Here is an 11,150-nt window from a genome sequence, read left to right as displayed (position 1 = left end):
CGAAACCTACATGGCGCGATGTGAAAAAGTAATTCCCCACACACACACACACACACACACACACACACACACACACACACACACACACACACACACACACACACACACACACTTGTTAAATCGTGCAATGACTTTGGTTAGATAACCGAGGCCTAATTACTACCAGATCTGTTGGATCAAGAAATGACTTGAACAGAATCTGTCTGACAGTGACGTAGGCATTAAATCATGTCACGATCTAAAGAAACTCAAGAACAGCAGAGAACAAAAGTTGGACATCAGTCTTACTAAGCCATTTCTAAAGCTTTGGGACTCCAGTGTACCACACTGAGAGCTTTTATCCACAAATGGAGGAAACTTGGAACAGTGGTGAACCCTCCCAGCAGTGGCCGTCCTACCAAAATGACTTAAAGATCACATCCAGAGAGAAAAAAAACCTAATGAACTGCTGGCCTCACTTGCACAATTAAGGTCAGAGTTCATAATTCAACAGTAACAAAAGAGACTTGGCAAAAATGGCATCCATGAGGGGGTTCCAAGGTACAAACCACTGTTGATGAAAAAAGAACAGAGTATCATTCACATTTGGCAAAAAAACATCTTGATGATTCTAAGATCTTGGGGAAAATATTCTGTAGACTGATATGAGAAGTCTTTGTGGAAGCTTTCAGAACCACTACACCTGTCATAAAACTAACACAGCTTTTCTGAAAAATGGCATACCAGTCGTGAAACATGTTAGTGGTAGTATGATGATCTGGGGCTGCTTTGTTGCTTCAGGACCAGGACAACTTGCTGTAATTGATGCAAAATGTCCAGCCATTGATTCATGGCCTAAAGCTCACTCACACACACACACACACACCAAGATGATTATCCAAAACACAACAGCAAGTTCACTTCTGAAAAAACAAGCAGTCTAGTCAAACGTCCAGACATAAATACAACAAGGGGGATGCTTTGGCATGACCTTAAACAGGCCATTCATGCTTGAAAAACATGTCATATTCAAAACTAGGGTGGCACTGGGGGATGACAGGAGATTATTTTAGAGTGGCACATGCCACCCCATGCCCCCCCCCCCCCGTGGATCTCCCCCTGCTTAAATCAGTCATATGACTTGGATGTGCCATCGACCCCAGAGGTTTAATAACACTCACCTTCATTCCAGACTCTCACAATCAACCACCTGTGATGAAATCTGAAATACCCATGGTGTTGATTCAACATGTGCTCTGGCACAACTATAGGGTGGCACTAGAGGTTGCAGGAGATTATTTTAGGGTGGCACATGCCACCCCATGCCACCCATGATCTAACAATCCCAGATCATGGGTGGCATTGAATATTTGTCACCCATGCATGTGACAAATATTCCAAAAACTAAATCACTCACACACTGATGTTTCATCTTATGTAGACTGGTAGGAATATACCAGGACTAGATACAAGATATTTTTTGAACTGTTTTATGTATAATATTTACCAGCGATGTATTACCATTCTAAAAAGAAAATAAACTCCTCTGAGCATAAAGCTATCGTACGTTTTGTGCGTCGTGACGTCAGAACCACGCTCCCTGACGCAGAGTATATCTACTAAACTCCCGCCTTCGTCCCTCCCTTTTCTGCTATAGAAATTTAACGTGCCTGAGGTGTTTGGTTCTTCACGAGAAGCTAAGGCCCGCAATCCGGCGACTAGCACCGTCAATTTTAGGCATCTGACCCTACGAACATTAAATCTAACATCTACAATGGCCTCCGTATCCGAGCTCGCCTGTATTTACTCCGCTCTGATCCTCCACGACGATGAAGTTACCGTCACCGTAAGTGTACTAGGTCCTAGGTTACCCCGGATATTTCAGCCAATATGTCTGAGTTGGGCGTTCTTGAACATTTTTTTGTTGGGCTAAAAAGCCTAAAATACTAAAAACGTGACATTAAAAGCTACAGATAGATAAACCAGTATGTTAATATATCAGGTAAACGCCAGTTATGTCCGTGTACCGGCTAAAATGGCGTCATGCTAGTTGCTATTCCTAGGCCACGTTTTTCTAGCTGGACAGCTCAGTCTTGTGTTCTTACTCTGAATGCTGATGTTTGACCTGTACAGCACGTGTGTGTTTGTTTTAACCGTCAGTGTAGCCTTAAACATCTCTGCTGACAGGTCTGGATGTGGTGTTCACTGACAGACTGTGTGGTCAGACTCAACAAGAGCACAACATACCTTTATTTTTTTTAGTGTTGGCATCACCGATCAAAGTTGTTTTTGTTAGAGCTTGTTGCATTGAAACACCTAAAGGATAGCAAACCTGATTCGGCATCCCTTCTTGTTACTTGCCACTTGTTATACTTACTGTTAGTCTGTTAACTGGTAATCCATGTTGAAGTGTTGCGTGGTGTCCTCAAATATATTTAGTTCCCTAAGATTTTGATTATTTCACGCACATTGTCTTTACCTGAGAAAGTGGAATGAGGACATGTGTCACAGATAATTTTTAATTATATTTTTTCTCACTGAAAGTGTTTGCTTCAACACATTGTAGACCATCAGTTTCCGTGTCATCGCTCATATTTTAGCAAAAAGTGTTCCCAAAAGTGGTCAGTATGTGAAGTAGAGTTAAATAACGGTGGCTGTTATGTTATTTATTTGTTTGTCCACAGGAGGACAAGCTGAATGCCCTGATCAAGGCTGCTGGAGTCACTGTGGAGCCTTTCTGGCCAAGTCTGTTCGCCAAGGTGAGAGAACACACTTCTGAAATCATATCACCGAATAGATCTGAAGATCTGACAGTTTTTATGTATCCCAATAACTCTTATAAACAATACAAATGTAAGTGGCTGTAAAGGAGACTTACTGATTGTGTGTGCTGTAGTGAAACAGACCTGTTCATTGCTTTCTGTGTGATTTAATGGTCTGTATTTACATTCAAATTTCTTTTTAAAAAAGTTATGTCAGGCTGAAAGCATTAATATTGTTCCTGTTGTTGCCAGTATGAGCAAACACATGAATTTGGAATAAATGTCTTGATGCAACAGTGCTGCCACTTAGAGAAAGTGGAATGAATGAGCAGGACACAAATTACTAAAATTTAAAAAAAAGAAAAAACATACTACACTTGCTGTAAAGAGTCTTTAGGCATGGTAGGTAGGAGTTATGCTTGATGTCTTGCCTTTTTAAATACATCGATCTCTGTAACACCCGCTGGACATGTGAATAAAGTGACGTAACCTGTGAATTTTCTTTGCGTAGGCTCTGTCCAGCATCGACATCGGCAGTCTGATCTGCAATGTTGGAGCCGGCGGTGGAGCCCCCGCTGGAGTCGCTGCTGCTGCTGGTGGTACTACCGCTGCTGGTGACGCCCCAGGTAACTAAACAAAGCATTTCCCAGCGCTACATTTGTAGTTACATAACAGTAATATGAATGCATTCTCGGGCTATACCACTTTAGTTTCTCCTTCAAGTTCAGATTTCATGTACCTCAGAAATCAAATTGACTTTTTTCTTTTCTTCTGAATTTAGTTTGTGTAGTCATCTTTGACTTATAACTACGTCTTGTTTTCCCTCTACAGCCAAGGAGGAGGAGAAGAAGGAGGAGAAGAAGGAAGAGTCCGAGGAGTCAGACGACGACATGGGCTTTGGTCTCTTTGACTAAAACAGCTGTTTTTTATATAAAAACACAATAAAAGTATAAAAAATGACTCGTCTTTTGTTTTTGTTTGTTTTTTATGTACAGTAATTCTGCACTTACAATTTAAATCTGCATCATTTGTCAGCACATTAACCTAAATTGACATTTTAGGCAGTAGATTTGTAGTGACTTCACTTCCCTGGACATGAGAGAAATTATATTTTAGCACATTCAGCTTAGGCGTTGAACCTAATGCCATGGCAAGCTGTGTGCTGATAATTCACAAAAAACTGCAACTACCGAACTCTTGTTCAGAGTTTGGTAAAAGCTGAATACAATGATCATCCAAATTATACTCAAGATTCGACTTTTCTCAATTACTTTCAATTCTCATTTTGAAAGTAGACACTCATTTGAAAGTACAGCCATGTGATAAAATATGTTTCTGCATAGTGCGATGATCTGGAGTAAACTTTTAGGACATGGGCAGCAGCTTGTCTTGAAAATACAGTTTGATAACTTGGGTTAATGTAGATTTATTACTGATCAATGGTCACCTTAAGTCAGAACTTTAGACTGTGGAGATGGCTTTTAATACAATTTAGAAGATGATGTCAATACCCTGAATAAACAATGACCTCTATGCTTTTTTTCAGATAATTGGTTTTCAGTTCGGCATATAATTAATTCAAAAGATTTTGGCTATGTCCACACGTACACGGGTATTTTTGAAAACTGAGATTTTCCGTTTTCGTTTTTAAAAAAAAATCCCGTCCACACGCAAAAACCAAAAACGAAGGAAAACGCTGCCAGGAACATGCCAAAGCAGCAGGTGGCGATATATTCCTAACCGTGTAGAAATGTTGGCCAATCAGAAGTCTAGAAGCCTGGGTGGGAAAGAGTAAACAAAGATGGCGCATAGAAGCAGAACTGAGTCCTATGTGTGGAGGGACAGTAACTTGAGGTTACTTTATTCCGTAACCCCCGTTCTCTGATAACATGAGTGAGGTGTCTCACTATGGGGAACGCTCTCTCAGCGTTGTCCTCAGAAGCCTCTATATCATTACTCCAGCCAGTATTGGCTGGCAGTCGTGACGCCTGCGTCAGGGAGGGGCCACCCTCCTCCCTACAAAAGGTTGTGACGCAGCGTCACCCGTCATTCAAGATAAGCTCACCTCTTCCTCGCTTCGTGCAAGGAGGGTGATCTGGTGAGACACCTCACTCATGTTATCAGAGAACGGGGGTTACGGAATAAAGTAACCTCAAGTTCTCTTTCAAACATTCGTTTCGGTGTCTCACTATGGGGATATGCAGACTCCCGTATTGCCAGATAAGCCCATCTGAACGACTGACTGCCAACTTAGGAGGTCTCGTGGGGACCCACACTCAACACAGTGTGGGCTAGAGATGGTGCAGTGACATCCAACCTGTAAAACCTTGCAAAGGTCGAAGGTGAAGCCCAGCTCGCCGCTGCACATATCTCCTCTATAGAGACACCCCTAAAAAGGGCCCAAGAGGTTGCCATCCCTCTGGTAGAATGAGCACGGAGTCCCCCTGGGGGGGACAGGCCCGTGCTTGAATAAGCCAATTGGATTGCCTCAACAATCCAGTGGGAAATGCGTTGTTTGCTAATGGGCTTGCCAAGCTGTGGTTTAGCCCAGGAAACAAACAGCTGATCCGACCTCCTGAAAGCCTTTGTTCTCTCCATATAGATACACAAAGCCCTAACTGGACAGAGAGCATGTAGGCGCTCCTGTCCAGGGGAGGAGAAAGGAGGAGGGCAAAAAGCGTCCAGCTCCAATGGGGTGCATTGGAGATAAGGATTTTTGGGCACAAAGGCCGGATTTGGCCTGAGTGTGACTCTAGAGTTATCCCGCGTGAACCGGATGCACTCTTTGTGTACTGACAGCGCATGAATATCACTGACACGCTTCGCAGACGCGAGGGCCAGGAGCAATGCAGTCTTCAAAGACAGGATTTTTACTTCCACCTGGCTTAGTGGTTCAAATGGTGGCTGTGAAACTGCCTCCAACACCAGAGATAAATCCCACGTGGGAACGAGAGGTTTAGACACTGGGTGGAGCCGTCGTGCCCCTTTCATGAAACGGCAGACCAGTGGGTGGTGGCTCACTGGGCCATCCACGAAGCCCACATGGCAAGCTGAAATAGCTGCTAGATATACTTTAATTGTGGAAAAGGCCTTTCCTTTATCTAACAGTTCTTGGAGAAAGGAGAGAATTGTTGTCACAGAGCATTGAAAGGAGAGAGTGTGAGACTTTCCACACCACTCCTCAAATACCCTCCACTTGTTCTCATACAATGATCTTGTGGAGGGGGCTCTAGCATTCTGAATAGTGGCTATAACTCCCTGGGGAGTCCTGCCGTACTCAGATTCAGCCTCTCACGGGCCAAGCCCACAGGGCGAGGCGCTCGGGATGAGGGTGAAAAATCTCCCCCTGGCTTGGGAGACTAGGTCTCGTCGGAGAGGGAGAGGCCACGGTTCGTCCCACAAGAGGGGCATAATTTCCGCCAACCAATGGGACCTCGTCCACCTTGGGGCGATCAATATCACTGTTAGCCCTTTTTCTCTCACTCTGGTTAGAGTGGGAGAAATTAAGGCCAGCGGAGGGAACGCATAAAGCAGAGCATGTGGCCAGTTGTGAGCTAATGCGTCTACCCCCAGCGGAGCTTCCTGGTCCCTCAGGGAGAAATACAGTGGACACTGAGCGTTCTCCCTCGAGGCAAACAGATCGACCTGTGGCTGGCCAAAGCGGGTCCAGATTTCGGTCACCACATGTGGGTGCAGGGTCCAGTCCCCGTATTGCGGGTTTCCCCTGGACATTAAGTCCGCTCCCAAGTTCAGAGCTCCTGGAATGTGAGTAGCTCTCAGTGACAACAAATTGATGCTGCTCCACATGATCAGTCTGCGAGCCAGCATGTGCAACGGACGGGAACGTAACCCGCCCTGTCTGTTGATGTACGCCACAACAGTGGTGTTGTCTGTTCTGATCAGAACATGGTGGTTCCTCAACAGGGGAAGGAAGTGTCTCAGTGCTAGAAATGCTGCTAGCAATTCTAGCCAATTTATGTGAGCACCCCTCTGTTGTGAGTCCCAGCTGCCGCTCACTGCTCTGCCCTCGTGAGTGGCGCCCCAGCCCGTGAGACTCGCGTCCGTGGTTACCACCTTTCTGGCTGTGACAGCCCCCAGTGACACCCCCTGAGTGAGAAATGTGGGATTTCTCCAACAGCGGAGTGCTGCAGCACAGTCTGCTGTCACTCTGATATGGCGGTGGGTATGGCGCTTTTGATTCAGTCTCAGAGATGCGACCCATCGCTGAAATTCCCTCATATGCAGTCTGCCCAGTGGAATGACCGCCAGTGAGGACGCCATCAATCCCAGCATCTGCAGGCATTTCCTGAATGGGAGATATCTTCCCAACTGAAAAATGCCGGCATGTGATAGCATTTTCTGTGCTCTGTCCACAGAGAGACACGCTCTGTACGTTTGGGAGTTGAGGGCTATTCCTATGAAAGAGATGGCCTGAGCTGGCTGCAGGACACTCTTTTCGTAGTTTATGGTGAAACCCAGAGCCATCAGATGATCCACTGTCAACCTGGTGTGCTCTCTTCCCATTATTTCTGACTCTGATAGCAGCAGCCAATCGTCTATGTATGATGCTATGCGGATGCCCCGCCTCTTCAGTGGGGCTATGGCTGCCTCTGTGCATTTCACAAATACCCGAGGGCTCAGTGAGAGACCAAACGGCAGGACCTGGTACTCGTACATTCTGCCCTGAAACGCAAAGCGCAGGAATTTCCTGTGAGGCGGGTAAATAGGAATGTGAAAATATGCGTCCTTCAGGTCTATTGATGTAAACCAATCGCCTGGGCGCACTACATGCAGCAGAGTGGTGGGCGTCAGCATCCTGAATTTGTATGACCTCAGATGCTGATTCAGAGCCCGTAGGTCCAGTATCGGACGCAGTCCCCCTCCTTTCTTGGGCACGAGAAAATACTTTGAGTAAAAGCCGCACTGGCTCTGCTCCTGGGGTATTTCTCGTACTGCTCCCTTTGACAGCAAAGTAGTTATTTCTTCTTGCAGGATCCTGGCTGATTCGCCCCTTGCAAGAGAGAAAATCACTCTGTGAAATCTGGGAGGGGTGTTTGCGAATTGCAAACGATAGCCTCGTTCTAATGTCCTCACAACCCATTCTGGTGCAGCGAGAGCTCGCCATCGCTCTATTCTCGCCGACAGCGGTCCCAATGACAGGCACTCCACAGTAGACGGAGCTCTGGCTCCCTCTTGTGGCGGAAACTGGTCCTTCGGGCCAGATCCGACTGCGCATGCGCGGGCGGCTCGCGCCTGACCAGCGCTCATGGGTCCGGACACCACTGAGGAAATCAACCCCGGTGGTGTCTGGGTGCGTGGGGGCATTATGTTTTTCAACATACTTTCTGTGTTTTTCACACACTTTTCCCGTGCCCTTGGCAACATGCCTGGATGCAACGGGTGAGTTTTTAATAAACAGAATGTTTTTATGAGACTGTGACTCGCTTGACTGCGCTGAACAGTGTCTCGTCGTCTCTTTGTTGAAATGCGCTCTGTGGGATCCAACTCGAGTCCCAGGCGCTGAAAGGAGGAGGCAGGACACACTTCTCCGAACGGGCTCCGGAACTGAGCCCTGGAGTGAACTTGGAGCTCGGGCTGGTCCGGCTCCGATCTCCCCGTGGGGGATGTTAGGCAGTCCGCTTCTTCTTGCGGTCGGACTGCTTGGCTGGTGGTGGGGCACCCTGAGCGGCAGCAGGCGGGACATGCTTCCTGGGCCAGTGGGTCTTAGGGTTTTGCGATCCTAGGGGACCCTGGGCCGCGACCTGCGGGGCTGGGCGGCGAGGGATTTTAAACGTCGGCACGCCGGCTGGACGGCTGGTGACCTGAGCGAACGTGCGGCGACCGGGTGGAGGCGGGGGCGCAGCCTGGGCCTTCCTAGGGAGACACAGCTGCAGGGCCTCTCCCTCTTTCTTTTTCTCCTCGCACCGTCTTTGCATGGTGGCAACAGCGGTCCCGAAAAGGCCAGCGGGGTCGATGCTTTCATCCAGAATGTCACGTTTCTCTCTGTCCGAAAGCCCCGACAGGTTCAGCCATCTGGCCCTCTCCTGTAGGACGATGATGCTGAGAGCCCTGCCCGCCGCTTGTACTGCCGCTCTAGTGAGGTGGAGACACTGGTCCGTAACGACGCCCAGCTCATCCCATAGCTCACTAGCATCCGGGTTCGCGGCAGCCTGGTCCTGGAGCTCCGCCGAGTAAGCTAGCAGGAGCGATGAGGCGTTCAGTGCCCTCGCGGTGGTGGCAACCGATTTATACGCCTTGTCAGCCAGGGAGGACTGCAGGCGTTCGGCCTTGGAGGGCAGGGACGGACCAGATGACATGGAGAGTTTCTGGTTCGGGTGGAGATGGGAAGCCACCAGATTTTCCACTGTAGGAATTTGGTAGATGCCCTTCTCCTTCATTCCAGCGCAGTCAAACGCCGCCGCTCCCTGCACGGGGTTGGGTGACGAAAATGGCTTTGCCCAGCAGCGTGTGACCTCGTCCACGCATTCGGGGAAAAGCGGCAGTACCTGCTTAGTAGTGCGCTTTGCTTTGGGGAGCCTTTTACCCTCGTACCGTGAGGTGGAGGTCTCCGTTGTCACCGCGGGCCATGGGATTGCTAGCTTGTCAGCCGCCCGTTTTGCAACGTCGAATAGCTCCATGCCGCGGGACTGTGTGCCGGGGTTGTCACAATCGGCCCCTTGTGTCGCAGAATTCCGACCAGAGGGGGCAAAGAAAACGTCGTCATCCTCGTCCGAGACGAGATGTTCCGACGCTCCCTCAGAGGATTCGCTGAGTAGCTCGTCATTAGCCTCGAGGGAATCAGACAACATAGCTTCGCAGCTGACCTCGGCATCATCCACCAGCGGGAGGACGATATCCATCTCGTCGCCCCAGCCGGTGCCTGGTATTGCAGACTCAGTGTGCTCCATCGGTGGGTCGATTGGAGACAGCATTGGGTCCTTCTTTGACAGGCTAGCCTGGCGGGCTAGCCTTCGGCGAAGGCTTTTTAGGGTGAAGCGAGCGCAGTGTTCGCATATACCCGGTGTGGAAATAGCCGCCTGGGCGTGTTGCAGCCCGAGGCACATCACACACGCATCATGCGTATCTGAGCCTGAGATTTTGCAACCGCAGGGGCAAAGTTTGGGCAGCGGATTGCAGTCTGCCATGTCAAGGAAGCTTGGTGTAGCTAGCCTAGAATGGCTGGACGGCTAATGCTGATTTTTATTTTCTTCTCGGTCGAGTAGCTATGGTGAGCTCGTATGACCTAGCTAGTGTGGTGGCTAGCGCTTGTGCTACTTGGCTTGGTGACCGTGTGTAGCAAGAACAGTTAGCTTGGTCAGCTAGCTGTTGTGTTAGGTGCGTGGTGGCAGCTAACACACTCTCCGACCTGGCTCCGTGGTGAAGAGCAGGCGACTCGAAACGCGAACCGTGCAGCGCCCGGTGACCAAGGTGTTAGCTTGCTCGCGTGGACAGTTAAGCTAGCACTCACGTTCACAGTCAGGAGAGATGAGGTTTCTAAGAAGCGAGAAGAGGAAATTGAATGACGGGTGACGCTGCGTCACAACCTTTTGTAGGGAGGAGGGTGGCCCCTCCCTGACGCAGGCGTCACGACTGCCAGCCAATACTGGCTGGAGTAATGATATAGAGGCTTCTGAGGACAACGCTGAGAGAGCGTTCCCCATAGTGAGACACCGAAACGAATGTTTGAAAGAGAACTGTGTGTGTATATGTAAGCATTTAAACACTGCAGAGAGTACAATTAACAGTAATTTGTCTAAGTCCGCCATTGTAGAAATTCATTTCACCGAAACAATAACTTGGCGCACAGTGTGACGTGAAAAAAAAAGGCGCACACCTTTGACGCTGCGTTTTCTCCGCAAAAACAGAGTTTTCGAAAATAAATAACCGGGCACGTGTGGACGTAGCCTGAACCTCAAGTCAAAAGTAGTGATGGCGTGATGAAGCCCAGTCTCCAAATACTCCCTAAATGCTGATATTTTCCGCCTTTTAGGTGGCTCCATAATCCGCTCACAATCTCCTTGCAGGCTGGTGATAACGATAACCCTCAAAATCACCTCAGATCCAGTGCACGCAAAAAAACCCCTAATTTTCCCGTCTTATGAACTGCTCGAATCACATAACGAGGCAGTCACGTCATGCCGCGTTTATCTCTGGTCACGTGATATTCTGAAGACAAGGGCTTTAAGCTTTACTTGCCACTCGAGGCCTCGGGGCTTCAGCGTCAGACATAACATCAGTAGTCGAAAGTATTCTCTGTGACTGCCCTGCTAAAAGAGTCACACAACCGGAAGTTAACCAGGTGGGGAGATCCACAAACGCATCGAACTAAACTTGTGTATCGAAATAAAACATCGTAGTCCTGATTGTATAATAGCTTTGTACCAGGTGGCGCAGAGGTTTAACACAGCA

General features: G+C 48.4%; 1 protein-coding gene across 1 annotated transcript; it reads left to right on the top strand.

Annotated features, from left to right (window-relative positions):
* Window positions 1-1,605: 1,605 nt before the first annotated feature.
* Window positions 1,606-3,701, top strand: rplp1 (ribosomal protein lateral stalk subunit P1). The gene is made up of 4 exons (XM_003444111.3): window positions 1,606-1,825; window positions 2,664-2,738; window positions 3,253-3,367; window positions 3,573-3,701. The coding sequence occupies exons 1-4, from the start codon at window positions 1,754-1,756 to the stop codon at window positions 3,653-3,655; spliced, it is 345 nt and encodes a 114-aa protein (XP_003444159.1). The 5' UTR covers window positions 1,606-1,753; the 3' UTR covers window positions 3,656-3,701.
* Window positions 3,702-11,150: the final 7,449 nt, after the last annotated feature.

Source organism: Oreochromis niloticus, linkage group LG22 (genome assembly GCF_001858045.2).
Source record: "Oreochromis niloticus isolate F11D_XX linkage group LG22, O_niloticus_UMD_NMBU, whole genome shotgun sequence".
Classification (NCBI taxonomy): domain Eukaryota; kingdom Metazoa; phylum Chordata; class Actinopteri; order Cichliformes; family Cichlidae; genus Oreochromis; species Oreochromis niloticus.
This window is presented reverse-complemented; position numbering and strand designations above follow the sequence as displayed.

Bases quoted from the DNA above. Each gene is read 5' to 3' on its own strand.
- rplp1 (XM_003444111.3), top strand. From the start codon at position 1,754: ATGGCCTCCGTATCCGAGCTCGCCTGTATTTACTCCGCTCTGATCCTC. The intron at 2,739-3,252 runs GTGAGAGAACAC...TTCTTTGCGTAG, and splicing joins GGCCAAGTCTGTTCGCCAAG to GCTCTGTCCAGCATCGACAT. The intron at 3,368-3,572 runs GTAACTAAACAA...TTCCCTCTACAG, and splicing joins CGCTGCTGGTGACGCCCCAG to CCAAGGAGGAGGAGAAGAAG.